Source organism: Gallus gallus, chromosome 10, assembly GCF_016699485.2.
Source record: "Gallus gallus isolate bGalGal1 chromosome 10, bGalGal1.mat.broiler.GRCg7b, whole genome shotgun sequence".
In the NCBI taxonomy this organism is placed as follows: domain Eukaryota; kingdom Metazoa; phylum Chordata; class Aves; order Galliformes; family Phasianidae; genus Gallus; species Gallus gallus.
The window spans coordinates 17548762-17571352 of record NC_052541.1 but is presented as its reverse complement, the minus strand read 5'-3'; the positions used below and the strand labels follow the sequence as shown (position 1 = coordinate 17571352).

General features: G+C 49.3%; 2 protein-coding genes across 8 annotated transcripts in view; one reads left to right on the top strand and one right to left on the bottom strand.

Annotated features, from left to right (window-relative positions):
- The window catches only part of CHSY1 (chondroitin sulfate synthase 1), a 61307-nt gene extending 52823 nt beyond the window's left edge, over positions 1 to 8484 (top strand). Inside the window, exon 3 of the mRNA XM_015292258.4 lies at positions 5051 to 8484. Coding sequence (XP_015147744.3) covers positions 5051 to 6643 — 1593 coding nt within the window. The 3' untranslated portion in view covers positions 6644 to 8484. The remainder of the gene's footprint in view (positions 1 to 5050) is intronic.
- Positions 8485 to 10891: 2407 nt separating this feature from the next.
- LRRK1 (leucine rich repeat kinase 1) overlaps positions 10892 to 22591 on the bottom strand; it is a 68184-nt gene continuing 56484 nt past the window's right edge. For 6 of the 7 annotated variants that reach the window (XM_040706366.2, XM_040706368.2, XM_040706367.2 and 3 more), the window contains 6 exons: positions 22214 to 22365; positions 20572 to 20689; positions 19190 to 19306; positions 13705 to 14540; positions 13012 to 13113; positions 10895 to 11840 (listed from right to left, as the gene is read on the bottom strand). In XM_040706366.2, the coding sequence (XP_040562300.1) occupies positions 11663 to 11840; positions 13012 to 13113; positions 13705 to 14540; positions 19190 to 19306; positions 20572 to 20689; positions 22214 to 22365 (1503 nt within the window). In that variant the 3' untranslated portion in view covers positions 10895 to 11662. Of the gene's footprint in view, positions 11841 to 13011; positions 13114 to 13704; positions 14541 to 19189; positions 19307 to 20571; positions 20690 to 22213; positions 22366 to 22591 lie in introns of all 7 variants that reach the window. The other variant, NM_001389393.2, reaches the window with a different exon arrangement.

Here is a 22591-nt window from a genome sequence, read left to right as displayed (position 1 = left end):
TGGCTCCCAAACGGGAATCTCTGAATGCCACGAACAGAAGTATTTCTAAATGATTACATTACCGCCTCTTGAAAACATATGGTGGAAAATCACACGGCGGTCCAGAGGAGGTCTTTTCTTCTGTAGTCCCTTCTTTTTGTTTCCAGCATCCAAGAAGTGTTTGCCGGGGTGTCAGAAGCTTTCTGCTCATCATCTCCAAGAAGCTGCCCTCCGGGGTCATGTGTGGCTCCTTGGAATCCTAACATTGTGCGTGAGGAAGAGCAGATCCAGGCTTCCACGCCTGTGCCTGCTCCTTTCATGGGCCTGTTGAAAGTCCTAATGAAAACCAAGTTTTTCTTGTCCTCTGCCTGTAGCGCCGAGTCTGCAAGTGAGGAGTTGACAAGGAGGAGAAATGCCGCGACGCACTGTGTTTGGTGGGAAAGTCATTTGGCGTCATCTCTGGGCCTGGCCTTGAAACGAACGGGTTCCGGCTCCCCTCTGGGTGCGGTGGGAGGCAGTCCCTGTCGGCAGGGCAGGGAGAGCTGAATCACCCCCTGGGTCGGAGCCATGTGCAGAACGGTGGCTTTTGCCAGGCCTCATCATGTGCAAATGATGCTGGAAAGAAATCCGGAGCGCGCTTCCTCAAGCAATAGCCGCGATAATTAGTTATTAGCACCTAGGATGTTCTGCTTCTTTGACAGCTGCGGGATGGAACATTTGTTAATGTTTAGTGTTGTTTTATTTGTTTTTTGTTGCTGTTACATAGGAGCCTTTTGGAAGCACGGCCCACAGCTGCAGCCAGCTCTCCCCAGGTTTGTGCTGTTGAGTGTCGGTATCCCAAAGTGGCACATTCATTTCTACCCGATTTCTCCTAAGGTACTAAAGGCTCTCAGGTCAGGTTCTGGTTTGTGCTTTAAAGCCATAATCTGTGTCTCTGGGGAAGCTGCAGGCTTTATGGAGTGCGTGGTGGCATCTGTGTCCTTTGTGTGTCAGATAGACTGAGGGGAGGATGTAGCATGAGGTGAGCAGCACTGACTGACTGTGCTCTAAAGGCCACTTGGATTGAGACACTCTACATTAATGGGTAACTTTTAAGCTTTTCTGCTAACTTAATGGAAAAGCATGGGGAGAAGGTGAGCTGTTTAATTAAACAGTGACTTGGTATTGCTAGCAGAAGATTAAAATTCAGCAGCAACTCTTGCAGTTTGCAGATGCCTTGGAAGTTCAGTGACCTCAAGGTTGCTGAATCCTGCCTGAGATCCTTCGCATGCATTCTGCAGTGCTTTGAGAGGCGGTAGATGCACGAGGCTCGTGGGTGAGGCAGCCCATCCACTCAGTGTCGTGGAAGGAGAAGCAAATGCACTGTCAAATTGAACTCCCTGCTATCTCCTCCCCAGTGAGGCGCTGCCCACCAAGCAACCTTAGCCAGTTTTCTCATTTTTGAAATTAGTTTCGCTTTGTATTTAAAGCCCATCTCATGCGTTTCAAGGCCTGCCATACAACATGTCTTGTCCACGATTTTCATGAGACTTGTGGGGCTGTGTTTTTCAGGCTGTGCCAGTACAATCTGGAGCTGTGAGAGAAAGCCCTCGGGGGCCAATCCGTGGCTGCGGGCCAGTTTCTGCATAAACTGCTCTTATTTTTCAAGTCCATTTTCTCCAGTACACTTTTTTTGGCCTGCAAAAGACTTCTTCATTTAAAATGAAGAACATAACACTCTCTCTTTCAGTTGGTCTTTTGGAGGTGAGCCAGGAGTGCCCACAACAGCTGTACCACAGTTTAAACATTCAGTCTCTAATGGTTTGGGGAACATTAGGGTTTTTAAGGCTTCAACAGGTCTAGAGTAAATAGTGGTCAATAAAGAGTAGCTCTTCTTTGTATCCCTGTGCTCTCAGTGCTCTGCGCTAGAATAAAGCATGCTTAGAATATAATCATTGCAAAATTAATATCCGTGAAAGGTTCTTTTTCTTTTTTTTTTAATTTAAAGACTCATAGAGAAAACTGTTTCCCTGAAGGCAGAGTTAGCAGGAGTTCAGCTAGCAGGAGGCTTGTCATGGCCATGTGGAAGCTGGCACGTAACGCTGGAGTGAGATGAGTATGCATGGGCTTGCGTCGCTGCATGGGTGTGTTCGGTAGGAGGAACAAACACATCACAGGTATTCCTTTCTCTGCCTCTTTTCCTGCCCACCAGTCTCAGCACAAGAGATACTTAAGGTAATAGGTGGTGTTTGGGACTCAAATGAGGTAGAACAGTTGGACGCTGCCCTTGGTAGTGATGGAGCCCAGGGATTGCAGCAAGAAGCAGAGCTGAAATGATTTGAGCAGATGGATTCATGCTGGTGGAGCCATCAACCTGTGCAGGGGGAGCTGCTCATTTCTTACAGGAATTCACCTGTGGTTTTGCAGACATGGGTGAGAAAACATGACCCCCCTGGAGCTGCTTCTGGCAAAGGAAAGGCCCTGGGCAGGCTGTGCTTGGGAGTGTCGGGTCAGCGTCCTGCAGAGGGATGGATTGCCTTGTTGGCTGCTGGCCACTTGGAGGACAGCTGGACCTGGCTTGGAGGAAGAGTTTGTGAGCTGTGCCCCCTGTAGGGGATAGGTTAACCCCTGTGGTGCCCTGCATCCCCCATTGCATGCTGCTCATGGATGGAGACACGGCCACGTCCCATGTGCCAAGAGCCAAGGAGCGAGCAGGACACCAGAGGGGAGGCTTCATGGGGAGAGCACCGAGTGCTGGCCCTGCCCCATACAGGGCTGTGTGCATGTCTGTGCATGCCCCATACACTGGCTGCTGCTGTATCTCTCGTTGACTGGCTGTTGTCTCTTTGGCTGGGGCAAGGTGGCCATTGGCAGATGTTTCTCCTCTAAATTGCTCTGGTTTGAAGCACTGGTGAAATCATGCAGAGATCTCTGTTATCTTTGTTCAAGCTTCCAAGTGAGCCAGATTTTGGAAGAGGCAGGAGGTTTTATCGGGCGTCCAGAAGTGATCCTAGGAGGTGACTCCTGCATGTTAAGCCTTCTCTTTAAGTACTGTTGTTAATTGTCTTTAGGAAGGTTTGCTGGGGATCCCTATCTGTACTTCCAAGGGGAAGTTTTGTAACATTTTCCCTACCCATCAGTATCCCATTAAAACTTTGTTGTGTAACCTAAAAGGCGTTCTGCTTTCATGGTTTCCTCTTGCAGCTAATTCTGAATGCCCTAGATGGCAGTTCAGCAAGAAACGCATCCAGGCTGCATGGTCTTGATTTTCTTATTGTATAAATTGAAAACAACATTTGAAATTAAATCCTATTGTTAACTTCCCTTTAAATAATAGTTGCCTAATTGTATGTTTTAAGAATATTTATCTAATGCCACAATACTCTTCAGAAAGCCTGTGCCTATGGTTGTATTGTAGCTAAAATGTCAGTGCAATCTCCAGCTGCATTTAATACTTTTCTTGCTATATACATTGTGGATCAGTGGAGTCGGTGACGTACACGTGTGCTTGGCTGCTCTAGTAATAAATCATGCTTATGGGACTGACCCTACGTGGGTGTGATGGGAGGTCTGCTGGAGCTCTTACCAGCAGGCAGCAGTGGGTGTTACTGGTAGGGGAAGCAGTGCAGGCAGCAGTGTGTCCCCCCAGCAGATTGCTCCTTGCTGCCTGTGCTGAGATGCTGAGCTTCAGGTCGAAGTATGCACACATCTGGTTTGTTTTGCTAGTGACAATTGGAGCCAGGTGTGAGCTGATCCCCCAGATTCACTGTCTGTCCACAGTAATGGGAAAAATGCAGCTGAAGGCCTAATAAAACAGGGCTTCTGGGTCAGGGCAGCTGGTGGAGGCATCACTTGTGCTGTTTGTGAAAGGCACCTTTCTGGGCACGTGATTTTCCTTTGAGTGCTCTGCTTAATGGTTGTCAGATTTGAGTCTTTTTCTCCTGTTTTGATGTTGGCTTTAGCTCTTTGCTATTGTTATAGCCTTTTTATATGTACTTTATTGACTGCATCACCTATGGCAAATTCTGCTGTCGATAATGCGGTTGGGTCTCTATTAATAAACAAAGCCGGTGTGCCTGCTCTTCTGGCAGCTCAGTGGCATTTTTGATGCAGACTCAACCCACGATCTTCCAGAACATCCCTCGTCTGGGCTGGTGTGCAGCTTTGACCCCAGGGGTTAGAATTTGCTCCGTCTCTTCGTTTTCCTTTGAGCTCATTTCCCACACTGTCATGCTGTCTCGCGTCTGCCTTCCATTGTATCAGCTGCTGCCTGAGCTGCCCAGAAGCATAAAGCTGTTTGCCTGCTTGGCTCACGTGGTGGCTTTCCGCGAGACTTCTGAATCCAATCTGAGCTCGCTATCTGGTTGTTTTGAAACAGCAATTTCCATTTGAAGGATCCTTTTATTCTATCATACGCACGCATCCCATGCTACGTGCCTACGGGAGCTGCTGCCAGCAATCTCAGGCACTTACTGTTTTCCACTGACATTCTAAAATGACAGGGGAGCTGTTGCTTTTATATCATTTCTGTATGGCAGTGCAGTGCTTCAGTATCATACTTAGCATCTTGACCGGAGCGTTCGGCACACTCCATTTTCATGCCTGTGGTCCGTAGTGTAGCGCATGGCTTTCATACCTGAACAGCATTTGGGTGTAATGGAAAAACTGCCATCACACTTACTATATATGGTGTCTTTTTTATTGTTTTTATTATTATTAAAGCCCACGGGAAGCATAGCATAGCCCATGGGGAGCATAGCAGAGTTCTGTACTGGATGCCCGGTGGCTTTTTTCCTGGTGATGCTGTGCTGTTGGGAAAAAATGAGCTCACAATCCCCATACTGCTCAGCTGTTTGCCTGCTGTCTGTAGGATGGGCAGCAGTGATCCCTGATCCACGGTAGATGTTTCTTACATTGTTTTACAACAAATAATCCTCTTAATTTCCCTGGCTAGCAGCTGGCATTGCTACAACCTGTGCCTAAAGCCACGAGCAGCTTACTCAGCCTCCTGGCCCTGCGAGCCGGGGGCATTCATCCCCACGAGGCTGATGCACAGCACAGCAGGCGCTAACCTGTCCTTCCTCTCTTTCAGATGCAGCAGCTGTTTTATGAAAACTATGAGCAGAACAAAAAAGGCTACATCAGAGACCTGAGGAACAGCAAAATACACAGAGCTATAACGTTGCACCCGAACAAGAACCCCCCCTACCAGTACAGACTGCACAGCTACATGCTGAGCCGCAAGATAGCAGAGCTGCGTCACCGGACCGTGCAGCTGCACCGAGAAATTGTCCTGATGAGCAAATACAGCAATACAGAAGTCCACAAAGAGGACCTGCAGCTGGGCATGCCGCCCTCCTTCATGCGATTCCAGCCCCGGCACCGGGAGGAGATCCTGGAGTGGGAGTTCCTTACGGGCAAGTACCTGTACTCTGGTGCTGATGGGCAGCCCCCTCGCAGGGGGATGGACTCGTCCCAGCGGGAAGCGCTGGATGACATCGTGATGCAGGTCATGGAGATGATCAACGCGAACGCTAAGACCAGGGGGAGGATCATCGATTTCAAGGAGATACAGTATGGCTATCGCAGGGTAAACCCGATGTATGGAGCAGAGTACGTGCTTGACTTGTTGCTGCTTTACAAAAAACACAAGGGCAAGAAGATGACCGTCCCTGTCAGGAGGCACGCGTACTTGCAGCAGACCTTCAGCAAGATCCAGTTTATGGAGCACGAAGAGATGGACGCCAAAGAGCTGGCCAGCAAAATCAACCAGGATTCTGGGTCCTTGTCTTTCCTCTCCAACTCGCTGAAGATGTTTGTTCCTTTCCAGCTCAGCAGATCCAGAGTAGAGAGGAAGGAACTCAAAGACCAGAAGATCAACATCCTGATTCCTCTCTCTGGACGTTTTGATATGTTTGCAAGGTTCATGGGGAATTTTGAGAAGACCTGCCTCATTCCCAACCAGAATGTCAAGCTGGTTGTCCTGCTCTTCAATTCCAACTCCAACCCTGACAGAGCAAAACAAATCGACCTGATGAGAGAATACCGCTCCAAATACCCCAAGGCTGACATGCAGGTTTTACCGGTGTCTGGGGAGTTCTCGAGGGCACTGGCTCTGGAAGTCGGATCCTCTCAGTTCCAGAACGAGTCTTTACTTTTCTTCTGCGATGTTGACTTAGTGTTTACCACAGAATTCCTCCAGAGGTGTCGAGCCAATACAGTTTTGGGTCAACAAGTATACTTCCCCATCATTTTCAGCCAGTACGATCCAAAGATTGTGTATAGTGGAAAGGTTCCTAGTGACAATCATTTTGCCTTCACCCAGAAAACAGGTTTCTGGAGGAACTATGGCTTTGGTATTACCTGCATTTACAAAGGTGACCTTCTTCGAGCGGGGGGCTTCGACGTCTCCATCCAAGGCTGGGGCCTCGAAGACGTCGACCTTTTCAACAAAGTCATTCAAGCCGGCTTAAAAACTTTCCGAAGCCAAGAAATTGGAGTAGTCCACGTGCATCACCCTGTTTTTTGTGACCCTAATCTTGATCCAAAACAATATAAAATGTGCTTGGGGTCCAAAGCTTCCACGTATGGGTCCACGCAGCAGCTGGCTGAAATATGGTTTGAAAAAAACGACCCCAGTTTTGGGAAAAGCAGCAATACTAATGGCTCAGTGAGGACAGCCTAATGTCCAGCTATGCTGGAAAAGACTTTTTTTTTAATTATCTAATTTATTTTTGGGAAAATGTTTTTTGATAATTCACTTTTAAAAGACCACACAGGATATATTTTAGCAATCATCGTTGTTTTCTTACAAAGCGCTCACTTGGAGAAGGACGAGGCCGTTGGTTTTTCTGTTGTTGTCTTTTTGTTTTTGAACGAAACTGTGATCAATATTTGCCTTCAGACCAAGCAACCAACCCAACCGTTCCGGAGTTACCTGAGTGAGCTGCAGGCGCCTGACTTGAATTAGAATTTCCTTAGGAACAAAAGATTGTTTCCTACCTTTCCCGTTGCTGGATTCTGTCGGTTGGGAGCTGAGCGCTCGAGGGACAAAGCGCTGCGTCCAAGTGTTCTGTTGTGACCCCCACAGTGCAAAGCTGCCCTGTTTTGTTGAGGATAGCCGTGCTTTTTGAAATCAAACCATGTCAGAACAAACGAATGGGTGCGGCGGCGGGATGGGCGTTCGTTGCAGGAGGTTTCCATAAGGCCCATGGTTTGGGTTGCACGTGCACTTCCCCTTGTCCCGGGCGGGCAGCCCGCACCCCGCAGAGCCCGGGTGGAAATCATTGTCTTTTATCTCTGGTCCGTATCCGGATCTCATGCATTAAGAATCCGTGGTGGATTCTGTGTGTTATCCTCAACCGCTGTCCTGCACGGAGCTGAGACTGAGAGAGAGGCGGAAGGGAACGGAGGGCATGAGAATCACTTGCAGAGAAGCAGCAGTGCACCAGGAACAAGGAGAGCTCCCTCGTGAGAACTTTGCAAGCACTTCTCTACAAAGTGTGCTGCAGCCGATCGCGTTACTTTGTTCGATCAGTTACCTGATGTTAATGGGAACAATTACTACATTCGATTACTAGTTGGGTTTTTTTTTTCCATTTTTTTTTTCCTGTATCTGATAGACCTTTAATTTATTTAATATCCATTGTTTTAGGTTCTTGACCTTTCCTTGAATATCTGTTAGTCATTTTAATATTTTATATATATATATATGTGTGTGTAAATATATATATATATATATATTAGGAATGTATTGCATCTTCTCACTGATAAGGTAGTGTACATCGTATTGCAGCAAATGATCTCCAAAGATTACTTTCTAAAATGTTTTGGTGTTTTTTTTTTAATGGATTTCCCCCCCCCACCCCCCAAATTTCTTTAACATTTTTGGAACGACGTCAGAAAGGTGAGGAGTCTTTGTGGTATTCGGAGAGGAACTGCGGATGGGGAGGCTGAGTACAAGGACAGGACGACCCCTACAAAGGAACACCTAGCAAGGTTAGAGCAAACATACAAAACAAAGTGCCTTAAAGCCAGAAAGGGAACCCTTTACACTGAGACTTACACAGTGAATGGCCGTTGTCATTGAAGCAGGTGATGTATCGGGACCCACCTACCTGTAAATATCTTGCTCAGCAGAAACAAAAAATAAAAACCAGCGAACAATATATTTTTCTATCGTATCCTCCAGCACCATTTTGTCTCATTGATCTCAGTCCCACTTTGCCTATTCTTTGGGAAGTGGAGAATAGCAAAAGAAAGGAGAGAAACCAGTGCTAAGGTTGTTGCCACGTTGGAGGGGATCTTATGGAGCAATTGCTATTCTGGTAGAAAAAAAAATAACCATTGTTTACACGTGTATGGAATATGAACTGCAGCTAGTGTAGATTCAATGTCTTTTAGATGTTCATCGTTTTTTGGTGACAGTCCCAAGGATGTAGGTACTTGGATGGATTCAGTGCATGGAATTTTTTTTTTTAAAGACTTGCTTCTAAGATGCAATAAAGTTTTTTTTTTTATTTGCAATCGGAGCTCCTGTTGTTGTCTGCCTCAGTCCGTCCCTCTTCACCATCGTGGGCACAGCAGGGGGATGCTGGAGGGGTCTGGCATGGGGTGAGCCTTGGGCTTGGCTTTGGGGTTGGGGGGGGCCACCACTGCTGGGTCTGATGCCTTCCATGGTTCTTTTTGTTCCTTTTTCCACTGGTTCTCCTGCTCCCAGAGATCATGGAGTCATTCAGGTTGGAAAAGGCCACTAAGATCACCTCATCCACCCATGAATAGATGTCTGCAGGCATGCCCGTACATGCAAAATGCACACCGTGTTTGTTAAAGTTTATGACTACATCAGATTTTATCCAGCCTGTAAAAGCAGGATGTGTGTAAGTGGAAAAAGCCCTTGAACAAAAAGCCCCCATTTGGTGCTGGGGTTTTGTTCAGTTGCTGCAGTTCAGCTTTGGTTCCCAAATTGGCCCGAGGAGCACTAAAAGTGAGGTTTGCACCCAGGCTGGAGTCAGCTCTCGAGGCCCCACATCTTAATTGAGTGCATCGTTTATGGATCACGGCTTCAAAACAATCATTTAAAAGTTAAAATTTTCAGTTACAGACATTTATGATAAATTCTAACCTTATAAAAACCATCTTACACTAAAAAAAAAAGATCATTTTGCTGCCTGAGTTTGAGAGGCTGAGCAGGTGGAAGTCGTTGGCTCTCAGGTGCTAACCCAACCTTCCATGGAAACCACTGCTGGAATGCTTTGCTCCTAACTTACCACATGTGTTTGGTGCAGGGAGAGGTTTACTAACATCTGAGCCATGAATTAGTGCAGAAGTCACGAGCATTTGCCCACGAGAGCCATTTGGAAACATCCCACAGCCCTTTGCCATGGGCAGATGGGCCAGGGCCCAGTGAGCCCCTGCCGTGAGGCATAGCTATGAGCAGGGTGAAAAAATAAAATGGAATTAGCTTCAAAAAAAAGAAGGGGCTGCCTAGCAGGCTGGCTGCGTTTGCCTTCACACTTTAATTCAATAAAACCCTCGGCTTTAATTGCCCTGAATGAGCTCCAGAGTTTCCAGCAAGCAGGGGTCCCAGTGCAGGGAGCTTCGCCAGGCCCTGCTCTGCTTCTCTGTCTCCTTGGAGAACAAAGACAAAAGGAAAAAATCAAAGCCACACCTCTGTGCTTTGTTGACATTTCAAGAAGGCTCCTACAAAGGGCACAGTTTAAGCCATCTGAGTGATGGCCCGATAAAGCAAACGCCCAAAGCAAATGGGAGGTAATGGCTGATAGCTGCAGTGGCCTTGGCCTTGCAGGTGGCATTTTGGGCATCTCAGCAGCACACGGTGGTCCCCAGGCAGCTCTGCAGAGCTGGCTGGACAGGAGGGCAGCAGCCACCAGGTCCCTTCCCCAACCCTACCCTCATCCCCTTCCTTACCTCCATCCTATTCCCATTCCCTTTTCCATCCCCATCCCCTTCCCATCTCCTTCTCCCTTCCATCCCAATTCACTTCTCCATCCCTCATGCCTATCCCCATCACCAGTCCACCATCACTCCCTTCCTGCTACCATCGCCATCCTCATCCCACCCCCCTCCCCATCGAGACACCCCCTGACAGAACCTTTTGCTCCATGGACAGGGGTGACAGCATCTTCCATTCCCATTCACTCAGCAATGGCTCCATTGTGTTTTCCTTTGGTTCTGATCTGCAGTGCGGGTGCTGCAGTCCTGTGCCCAGCACACAGCCCAGCTGGGTGCTGCTGCCTCCTGTTTTAGGGTCTCCCCCATAAAGAAAGGCTAAGAAGAGCCCCAGTGCCACCTTCAGCTGAAAATGCACTTTTAAATCCCAAAACTGCACTGAGCCACCCACTGGAAGGTCGAGTGTCCGCGCCAAGCTCCAGAGGCAGCCAGATAGCGGGCTTATGGGAACAAGACTGCTGGGAAGCAGATTTGAGGCTCTAATCCCACACTCCCAGCCCACTGCTGCCCACTGGGAAGCGCTCTCTCGCAGCAGCATCAGCTCTCCCAGCAGCTCCATCCCCTCAGCTCCTTTTCCCGGCAGGAGGACTTCCAGAGCAGCCACTTTACGATATGTCTGGGGCGGGCGGCGGCGCTCGTGTTCAGTAACAGCGGGACAAAGGCAGCTTTGTGCCCACGGAGGTGATGCTGAGGTTGGGGCCAGAGCTGCGGGGCAAAGCCCAGCCTGGGGTGCAGAGCACGAAGCTGTGCCTGGGGTGCAGAGCACGAAGCTGTGCCTGGGGTGCTCAGGGCAACGCAGAGCTGCTGTGACTCTCCCAGATAATGGCTTTGCAAAGATTACACACAACCAAATGAAGCTGGAAGGGAAGGCACCACCAGGTGCCAGGCATCGTAACCACGCGCTGCAAACCCAAAGCCCTGTGGCGGATTGCCCACCACAAGTGCCTGTGTCATGGTGCCAAGGTGGGGAGGAATCCGTTTATTAGAAGGTACCCCTCTTTAGAGACAAAGTGTGTTGTAGCAGCCTGCAACATGGATGTGAACCAGACCTGCCCGCACAGCCTGGGCCCGCACAGCCAATGCTCGCACAAGTTTCTTGGAATAGAAAAAAAAAAAGTCCAAACTGTACACCTTTACACAGGGCACGGAGCCAGGCTCCTTTTACAACGCTGTACATGCTCGGAATTAGGAAGTGCAACTCAGAGCCAATAAAGCATCCTGGGCCACTAATGAAGACAAACTAAAAGCTGCGGCAGCGGAAGCTGAGCAGATACACAGGCAAATGAAGCTTATTGTGCTCCTGATACTCCAGAGTGCAGTTACCGAGAGAAAGAGGAGCAGAACAAAGGCAGCTTATGGGCTTCCCTGGTCACAGAGCTCTCCCTTCTCTCCCATCAGGAAGTAGCTGTCAGACCAAGTGGCTTTGCTTTGTATCAGCTCTATTTTACAACTGACTTTGCAGGAGTGCAATTCAATAGCTCGCTCACTCCCTGAGCTGCAGCCACCTCCTGCTCTCAGCTGCAGGGAGGGCGCCCAGCGCCCATATCCTGCCCCTGCTGGGCTGTCCCCAAAGCCCTGCTGGGTTCTGCTGCCAAAACCCCACAGAGCTCTTTAGCAGCGAAACAGTGGTACACAGCCCCTGTGCGCCCCATCCCCTCCCTGTGCGGGGCTGCATGTTCAGGGCAGGACGCTTCCCTCTTCCATCAGCCCTGGGTTTCCAGTGCCACGAGCACTACCTCCTCTTCCTCATGCAAGTTTCAAGCCGTCCCAGCTCTTCGTAGGCCTGGTAGAAAACGTCAAAGTCTCTGGCGCTCCAGCCCCTCCAGACAGCCAGGCACCACTCGGTGTTTTCATTCTGAAAGCAGCACACAACCATGTCCTTTGCTACGAGAGCAGCATCCACCAGCGTCCTGGGGAAGGAAGAGCAGAGAATGGCATCAGGGCGGACTGCAGCCCCACTAAGCAGCGGGGCCCGCTAATCCCAGAGGCACTGATTCATGGGCTGTCCTTTCCAGCTGGTGAATCTCCTTTTATAAGCTGCAAATCCTTGAGAAGGGAGAGCACAGCAAAGGCAGGAACGAGAAACCACACCGTGGCAAAAGCAAGCAGTTCAGTGACATGGGAAAAGATTCCGTAAGGGATTCAGGTGCCCAAACATGAAGCTACATGCATAAACCTGCCTCAACATTCTGAAGTTGCTGATAATCTCCTGATTTGCTCAATCCCTGCTACCAGCTGGGTGTTTCCAGAGCAGCCTCCAGCCCAAGTGAGTGATGGGCTTGGATGGGATGGGTGGCATCGGACAGCAGTGCTGTGAGGTGAGCCAGTGGCAGCCCCAGCCCAGCCCCAGCGGCTGTGGCTCTGCACCTAATTTCCCCCTAATTCTTTTTAACAGTTGGGTAAAAGAAAAGTCAAGCCTACAATCAAGAATGCCCGACTCTCAACTAACTGATAAAAATGCTCAGTGAACAAGGCGAGGGAACGGCGGGAGCGCTTTGATCTCATGCTGTGTTTGCCCAGTGGTAATAAATGGTCATTTATAATCCTTAGCGGTGCTTAACCTCCATTTGTTTGGACATAAATAGTACAATCCCAGACTGGTATTTGAGTGATCAGCAGGAGCACCCCCATCTCTCCAGCAGCTATTTATTTATCCGGACTCTTGTTTGCTGGATGAAACCTTTTACACTAACGTATAGAACTGCTCTCCCCTGTGCTCTTGGAGCCGTCCCCTGGCCCGTCACTGCCGACAGCACAAAGGTGCTCATTTAGAGCCAGAACTTCAACCTGATCCACATGAATGAAGCCACAGACAAGCGCTGCACTCTGCATAAATACACTGCTTGTTCCTAACACAGGGCCGGAGCCTGCCAAGCTCCAGCCATCTCCTGCCAGGTGCCAGTGCCCTCTGAGTACCTGGAGGCAGCAGCAGGCAGGATCAGACCGACACTGGGCTCTGTCCATCACGTTACTGGGCACTGGGTGACTTCTGGAGACCAGGCTGTGGTCACAGAGTCTCACCCTCACCTCTGCAACCCAACCCCTTGTGCCCCTGGGAACCAGTGCCCAACTCAGCCTCACCCATAGGGAGCCAGCTCCCCAGCCTTCAGCACGGCGATCACTCTGCCCCGCTGCATGCCCGATTCCTTCTCCAGTCCAATCACGATGATATCCCCTCCTCTCCTGCAAAAGAAACGAGGGAGATCGCACACACACACACTGCAATGGGGACTGCTGGCAGCTGAGCAAATCCCGTGTTGGATACCCATCCTCTCTGCTGCAATCCCTCCTGTAGTGACATGGATTTCTGCAGGGAAGGGGCACCGCTGCATCACCAACAAGTGACTGAATCTGCTGCAGTAAGAACTCCTACAACTGGCAAATCACATCTCTAGCGCTTTTGAGCAACTCAACAGGAGGCAGTGGGATGTGCCAGCACCACGGCCGAGCAAGGAAGCTGCCTGCTGTTCTTTGTTTCCTCAGTAGCCAGGGAAACTGGGTGTTGAGCTCACCATCCGCTATTCCATTCTGCTGAAATCAATCTCACAAGGCCTCAGATGCGGCCATTCTGCCCATCACCAGATATCTTAAAAATGAGTGGAGTAATGGATGTGACATTGTACTGTGAACACAATTTCTCAGTAATGACTCGATTTTTCTGGACAGGTGAATCAAAGCAGGCATGCAAAGTCCCTGAATTACCTGCAGCTAACCTCTCACTACTCAGCCCAGGAGGGATTTGGCTCAAGCTGTCCTGGGAAGCAACCCACTTACCTGGGGATCCATATCAGGTCTTTCACAGGCAGAATCTTAATGGCTTGGAGATGCTGCAAGTTGTCAGCCATAGCCACAGCATCGTGATCTGGGGAAGGCTTCAGTTCATGAAATTTGCCCGACTCCTCAAAATCTGTGGAGAGTGGAGCACTGGAAGAGCTGGTGGGCGAGCTGGGCAGGCTGGAGGGGCAGCGGGTTAACCTGTTGGGAGGCGAGGAGGAGTAGGAGGACACGGAGCAATAATCCGTGAGCGAGTCCTGGTGGTTGAGGATCTGGGTGCCAACCTCAGGGCTGTACATGATGCTCATGTCCACCAGCAAGTTCCCCTCCGGCGCCCTGGGGTTGATAGGAGCAGTAGCAGGGATGGCTGTGGCAGGCTGCTGGATGGCAAACATGTCTCTGAGGGGGCTGCAGTCCCCGCAGAAGTAGCGTGCGCAGAGCTGGTAGGTGGCGGCGTGGTACATCACCAAGAAGTTGCTCTTCTCATCCAGACACCACACCACCTCCTCCCCATGGCACTCTGAGTTGCAGGCAATGGATGAGATGGCAGAGGGCGGGCTGAAGGGCTCCAGCCTCCTGCTGATCTCCATCACGGCACAGTCGATGACGAGGATGCCGGGGCCGTTGCTGTACCACACCTCCGTGCCGCTGTTGGTGATCTCCATGGCCCTCACCGGGTACGGGTTCTGCCGCGGGTCATCGTCGGAAATGTTGAATTTGGACCTGTTGGCTGTGTGGGAGCACAGGTAGGAGCAGCTGTCTGCTGGGATGCCCTGGGCAACTGAGAACACTGCTACGAGTCCATCCGACAGGCCGGCCAGCACCATGTACGAGTTCTGCAAGAAAGAGTTGGCAGATTCTCTCCAGATTCTTTACTTCTCCCCCAGACAAAAGCTTTCAATCCCCGAGGTGCTGACGGCCCCTCACAATCCTATAAGCGTGCCAGTAACTTACCCCAGATCACTCAGCGATAACAGCAACATAAAAAGAAGCTGTTATACAGAAGCTGTTGCAGAGCCATACTCCTCTCACCCAGTATTACCTCTCTCTTTATTGGCAAGGGAGGATAGACAGGCCTGGCAGCCTGCCCCCAAGGTTAACAAATTCAAGCTGGAACACGTTCAGAGACAGCCATCGTGATCCTAGGAATCCAGCTGTAGAAACCCGGCTCATATCCAGAAAGGAGTAAAGCACAGTGAAGCTATTGCTATCAGTCAAGGAGAGGAATGGAAGCAACGCAGGAGGAAATGGAAAGAGGGAGATGGTCCTTCAGCCAACGCCAGCTCACAGTGATCGCTCCGCACTCAACCGCTGTGCTCCTCCCAGGGATGTGCTCCGGGCGTGGGATTGCAGGCAGTGTTCCCAGTGCCAGGCACAACAACAGCTGCCAGGTGCCCAAGCACACCGCAGAAGGTAGCTCACATCCTGCCCTGGGACGTGCTGGCTGCAGTGGGGACCGCCACGTCCCTGCATGGGAGCTGGCGATAAGGCCACAGCTCAGTGCAGCCCCAGCACCTCCCGCTCATTGAGGCGGTGCAGAGGGCTGTGAAACAGGCTGGGAAATGGGACTCTCGGGAATTAACTCCCCGTGACCTCAGGGCTGTACCAGAAACTCCCCATCTGTGCAGCAGATAAAACAATACCTACCTCAAAGGCCTTTATTTCCTCCCTGTGGAGCAATAAATTCCAAAAAGGAAAAAAAAAAAAAAAAAAGACCCTTTGCCCAGGGCTTTCTCACTGCTGTTACAAACCAAAAGCGAATGGAACCAAAGAACACAGCATCAGCCCTCCATGGCACAAAGCCCTGTAAGATGGGCCGGGGACCTGGCGTCACCCCTGGCTGCTCCAAAGCCAATGGAAACCTTCAGGGCTTGTGGCTGTGCCAGCCCCATGAGATGGCTCTGGGTCCACCGAGGCCAAAATCAGTACTTTGAGCTGCTCTCAAATACCAAGGGGCAGATAGCACGGGGGTAAGAATTAGCTTAATGGATAGCACTGTTTGCAGGGTTCATTAAGAGTCTTGGATTAAGCCATTCTATCTGCATACATAGTGTGAGTAAAGCCATCAGCGTGCTGCGCTCGTATGACTAATCCAAATCGCAGCAGAATTTAACAGTAATGGGAAAAACTAGGGAAGCAAGTGGAAAGTTGTGAAATGGGACTTGGACTCCAACTCAGCCCGGTCCCAATCCTCTAACCACTAATTAAAAGAAACCCAGCAGCCTGCAGTGCTCGGTGCCACGTCCCTGCTGCCAAGTGGATCTGGTGCAAAGGTTCTTGGACGTGGACCTGCCAGGGGGTTGCATCAAGAGGCTGGAACATGGCATGATGCTTTGCACAAGCTGGGTTTCAGATTTTTTTTTTTTTTTTGCCTTTGGAAAAGAGTTCAATTATTTAGACCAGAACAGCCCACATCTCTCTGATGAAAATGGTCCAATGTTTTCAGGCCAAAGGACCCCGCACAGCAAGTATTTCTTACTAAAAATGGAACACCTGAAATCAAACGGACACACTTCATTGTTTTGATGGCTTTCAGAGAACTATTGCCCAGTTGCATTATCAGGCACAGTTTAAGAATGTGAGGAGCTCCCCTGCTTAAATGTAATGCGGGTGTGCCAACCTGAGCTGCTGCTAGCATGGCACACAGCACTGTTAAAGCCTGCTCTGCGATTCTGTCTCGCTTGCTTTGTAAATGTTGGATTATCCAAGCACAGCCTTCAAAATATATACTGTCATTTCCTTGATGGGTGTCAGCCACTGCAGAGCAATCCAGATTCTTTCTGGAGATCTGGTGGGGGGCAACCAGCCCATGGCAGGGTGGGACTGGGAGACCAACACCGCAGAGCCACATCATTCATACCTTCTCAGTTTTACGTATTTTGCCAGATTTTAGCCTGGCTAGCCTACAGCGCAAGCAAACCTGAGAGGTATTTGATGCTTTGGGGCACCCATTGCTCACAGCCTTGGCTATCAGGATTTGCTTCATTCCAGCCACCACCGTTATCACTTCGGTTGGGAAAGGAGGAGTAAGAACTCAGATCCCAGGAACTGCCCTCTACCTGCCATCTCTGGCCTAGCAGGGACCACAAGAGGGGCACTGCCAAGGCTGCCCAGGTGCTATCAGACATTATGGGGTGATGGTGGGGCAGGGCAGTGTGGCAAAGCCCTCAGACCCAGGCTATTGCAACAGCAATCAGAGACGGGCAGCGCGGCAGGCTCCAGAAACCTTAAGTAACTTTCTCAGAATTCATTTTCAACATTCGAGCTCAGCAAAGAGCCAACAAAAACACGCAGCAACAAAACTGCATTTGAAGCCCACGTCCTGCCAGCAGCCCCGCTGTGCCAGTGAGGAAGGCCTTGGAGCGGGGCTGCGATGGGATGCAATGGGCAGCACTGAGGGTGAGCTGGCTCCAGACATCCTGTCCTCGTGGCTAAGGACAGGAGCAGCAGGGATGGCCACAAGGAGCAGGTTAAAACCAAAAATGGCCTCGGTCACCTCCTCCCTCCTTCCCACAGGGTCTGGCGCTGCTGGCATTGAGTGCTGCAGCCTTTAAATGCAGCTTTTGTTTTCATACGTTCCAGGTTGCTGCAGGAGGCCGGAGGCTTGCACCCATACACATCTCTCTCCCCCAGAAACCACACAACAAAAAAGCTCAAATTGTACAAGACTTTTCCTTGGAGGGTGAGATTTGGATTCTGGGCCCCTCTCTGCTGCCTTTAAGTTTCCATGATGCTTCCTTTGGATGAGAAACCGAGTTTTGGAAACTGTTTCTTTTGGATCAGCCCTCCCAGGGCAGTCATAAAGAATTCCCCTTCCCAGCAACGTCCCTCGGCAGCTCTCTGACTGCGAGTTACCTCACATCTCATCAGCTGAAGGCTTTCTTCCCAGGGAAACGAGAGCAATTCTTTCCTCTACCGGGCAATAATTACCATGCGATAACTCTGATACAACTCGCTGTGCTGTACAGTGAGTTTGACAAGTGTAAGCTTTCCCACTTTGCTTTATGGGAAGAACTGGCTGCTTCGAAAAACGGCTTCGTTTCTTGCCAGCCTGGTCTGCACATCCCCACGGCTGCTGCTCTGGCTGTTTCGCTGCCAAATTCATTCATAGAAAGGAGAGAGGAAAAAGTAAGTGCAATAAAGCAAGGAGTGCAGCAAAGGGATGTGGATTTCTGGAAGGTTGGGTAGGGTCGGGGGAGGAAGGGAGGTGTCTAGACTCAATATTACTATTGTAGAGCCTGGCATTATTTATGACATTTTCTAGGCAAGCCACAAACTGAAAATAGAAACCAGGAGACATAAAGCCACTCGTAACCCCTAAGGAATGGCTTTGCAAGCTGTGTGACAGTGGAAAAGCTGAAAAGCGAAAAGACTCGTTCGACTATCCTGGACAAAAACTCAGGCAGCACGAAAGAGAAATTTGCCCGACACGTCAGAAATGAAACTGCACAGTGGAGAAACACTGCAGACGTGGGAGCCAAAGAAAGCCGACAGACGCAGCCTCCCGACGGGTGAAACTCGTCCCTCTGCCAACTTCAGCTCTGTGCCCTCCTTCAGTCCTCCTCACACCATGTTTGGAAGTGAAGTGGTACACCTTACACTAACCACGTGCCCTGTATGCAGACAGCAGTCTGGGCGGACCAGACAGAAATGGACAATAACGTGAACGGACACGTGGTATAAAACAGCTCCGCGGGCGCCGTGAGAACTGCTCCACGTTGAGCTTTTAGCCTTAGACAGCCCACTGGCATCTGCAAAAACTTCACGGTCACCATTAACGTTGGAGTATAATTATGTGTTTTCACTCGAGGTGCCGTAGGCAAACTGGAGGTAATTTAGCCCAGAGCAGTTTTTATACATCCCCCAGACTTGCCCGCAATAGGCAGTAATGTCAGATTCCTCTTGCCAATAATTGGATGGTAGCAGTTTCAGAACCATCTAGATGGCATACAACTTTTTATTAGTCATAGATGGCAGCTTGTAGACTGCATTTATGATCTAAGTGTTCTCATCCAAAACCAAAAAGAAGTGTAGGTAATACTGTGCACACAAACAACAGCATGCACACATGCCAGGGAAGAGTGAGAGCAGGAGCCAGGCTATACCCGAGCCCTGCACTAACAGTTAACAAATCTCTATCCTAATTACTCATTCACATCCCCTTGACCTTGCTTGATCAGCCTGAACCTTGTCGTGCAGTGATGTGGAAACACAGCTGGAAAACTTCCTTCTGGGGGAATTTGATCTGTTTGGACTATTATCCCTGCAGAGTTTGCAGTCCCAGCTCCGGTCCCCTGATGCAGGTTCATGCCCACACCTCTGCCCCTCGCTCTGCTGGCAGAGATACCAAGAGCCAAAGCTGCCTCCTGGCACCACCAAACACTGCAAACTCCTTCGATGCTGGCTGGTGGCAAGTGGCACAAACCCTGGCAGCCTGGCTTCACTAACACACTCTTCCCAAGCAAGATCTAGGATTTCCCCATACCTTTTTGATAACAGGAATCACCAGGAAGCAGCTGACAGCAGCAGGAGAGTCCAAACCCTTCTGTGGGGCCTTCAGAGGACACATGCCCTGCAGCCTGTACACTGAAATCTTCTGGTCCTGTGGAAGAGCACATCAAATTCAACGAATTGCCATTGCTTCTCATGACTTTTACACTTTAATACCTGAACAAGATCCAACTGTTTCCCAAACAGTTTTTATTTGTATTTTTTCTTATGGAAAGCCTGGATTTCCCTTTGTTTTCTCTGGAGACCATCAGCCTATGGGTAGAACCTGGGACTGCCTTCCCCAGAACGAGCTGTGACCCAAACCCAACCAAAATCAGCACTACAGCAGTTACAGCAGCATATCTAAGCCAGCACTGGCAACCCTGACTCTGAACAAACCCTGAACATGTCAGGGCAACTGAGACACGTTTCGTGCTCTTTTGCATTCACCTGTCAGTTCAGACTAATAACACTGGAGTTACCCCTGCTCTACACCTCTACCTAACTACAGAGCACTTGGTTTGGGGAATATCAGCACATTTAACGTTGATCAAAAAGGTGAAAATAAAATGCTTTAAGATCTCTGAATTACACTTTTTCTATACTTTTCATTATGGAAAAAAAAAAAAAAGAGAAACATTTGAACTCTGCTTCAATTTGGGTGGATAGAAAAGCCAAATATCTTATTTACCAACATGGGAGAAAGATACACACCTTCACTCCATTCCAGTTTCCATACTCCAGCCGTGTGAATTCACCAACACCGATCATTTATTCTGCACACGTGGCCTCCTCCCCCCCACCCCAAAACTGAACCTCAGGTACGTTCCCATTCGTTTCATCTATTTTTTGTTTGCTTTGTGTCAAAGAGCTGTGCAGAACAGGCTGACACTTAACACAGCCCTTTCTGATGGGCGGATACAGGCTCAGAGATAAGCCAGCCATGCTCTCCCTCTCTTATCTTTTCAGCCACGGTTTTCCATGGTGAACGCTGCACTTGGTTGCCCATTTCCCACCAGATTCCAAATCCCTGGGCCCTGTTTTACAACCCCACCCATGACGCATGGTTTCTTTCACTGCTCCCCTTTATCACTCAGAGATAAGGACATTTCCCAGATGGAACCACCGGGTGCAGATATGCCCCAACTGGGACAGTTCCACCTCAGGCAGCTGAGCTTCCCATGACTGCTCTGAATACCAGGAGACACAACCGTGCTCCACATGTCAGCCAGACAGCATGCAGCACCAACACCCCATGAGCAGCAGGTGCCAGGTCACGCTGCTCAGCTCTGTTGTGTTAGTTCTACTGATTGAAGAGGCTGTAGGTTTGCATCCCTTGCGAAGAGGAGCGCTTAAGCAGGGTGCGGACAGCCTTACCTCCGTGGCAGCCCAAAGGGCATTCTGAAATTTCAGTTGGCAGCACAGCTTCATTCCGGGGCAGCTCATCCTCTCCACTTCTATCACCCCTTTTTCTGGATTCACCACCGTGTAGTTTCTGAAAAGAGCAAACAGTTGGCTGCAGCCAGCCTCCAACCTGCGACAGGGCACTTCTGGCCGAGCCACAGCGTGATGCAGACACTGCAGGGCTCTCCAAAGGGTTCTCATAAAGGAAAAGACACAAAGACGTGCCCCAGCCCTTCCTCAGGGTGGATGTGCAATTGCTTCTGTGAAGATTTCAGCCCAGCTATCCGACTTTGCACTGAAATGGATGAGGAGCACTTCCATCGCCAGTTACTATAACTCAGCTGTGAGATGAGCAGCTCCAGCTGAAGAGCAGTAATTAATAGCTGGAAACTCTCAGCCTTCCTCACCCATTAAGATTCTCAAGAGAATATATGCTCTTTTCCCAAGCTCACTGCCTCAGTATTATCTTGTTTCATTACTAATCTGGTACATAAACAGCAGATGACGATTCGTCCACATGAGAGCAAAGATCTGTAACCTGATAAATTCTTTTATAAATATGACCTATAAATATTTTTGCAACTACAAGGATTTTGTTTGTTTTGGGTTCGGGGGAGTTTATTGGCTTTGGGTGTTTGAACAACAACTGGATATTCACAATTGCATCTGCGAGCCCAGATGTTGGACCAACTGCAGCACAGGCAATCACACGTCCCAAAATCTGTCATATAGAAGCAATTTGTTATTCAGCAGTCTCCAGCAATTGCATTGTCTGGTCAGGAAGCAGATTCCCTGAGATATATTGCTGTGAATATTTGGACAACATCCACGTATTCAAAATACATCTGTGGGCCCCATGTGTTTCAGCAGGAATAGCTCTACTGCCTGCACTGAACGGCCGACCAGGCACCACGAATAGCAAAGCAAACAGCTCAGGAACAAATCATGTACCTTTCCCATTAGGTTAATGCCTACGAATAATTAATACAAAATTCAGATCCATTTGTGAATGTTTCCGAATAAAATGAGGGCTATAAAAATCAGTAACATCCATAAAAATAAACCTAACTAGCCATGGGTCATAGGTGGCTGAGCAAAATACCATCATCTCAGTCACAATTTAATAACACTTACAGCACAAGCCTAGCCAGTATGGCACACATTTTACTGGAAGCATACACTTGGATGCACACAGAGCTTCAGGCATGTGGCTAACTCCTGATGATTTCAATAGGATTTAAGCATGTGCTTAATTGCTTTGCAGAACAGAGATGGAACTGCAGTCTCAATTAGGAAAGGTTTAGCGTTAAATGGCCTCATTAGGAAAGGCAGAACACGTCTGTTCTCATGTGCAAATGCTCCATCCTGCGCGTATGAATCATTACACTGCCCTAATCTTCTCCTCATATTAACTGAAGCAGAGTTAAGCTCATTAAATATCCTTTATAAAGCAACCACTGTTCCCAATTAGAAGAGTTTGGGAAAACAGCGTTCAATGTATCCTTGGCATTCACTCAAATTCACTTTCACCTTCTTTACCTCCCCTCACAGGGGTAAGTGAAGACACTGAAGGATTTTTGCTTTAAAAAGAAATGAGTAATAGGAGCCATCTAACCTGGTGTCTTCCTTCCCATCCCAGAAAACCACAGTGTATTCCTGTCCTTGGGAGCAGAAGAAAGACGACTGCTTCCCACAGGGCAGCAGGTACATGAATGTTGCAAAGGTGGGATCTTTCATCTGTCCTACCACAGAAATGGCCAGCGGACGCTGCGGGGAAAGAAAAAGAGAACGACACACATCACAAAGGCAGCTGGAGGTCCAGATGGAAGAACAGAATCATAACCATTGCTATTGAAGCTACAGAGCCAAGGACTTCTTTAATAAAATCTCCTGCAACGTACCCACGTCTGCACCTCACAAATCCCACCCCAGTGGTTCCTAGCATCCCTCTGTATGCCAGAATTTATTCAGATGTAAGATGCAAGAATTTTGG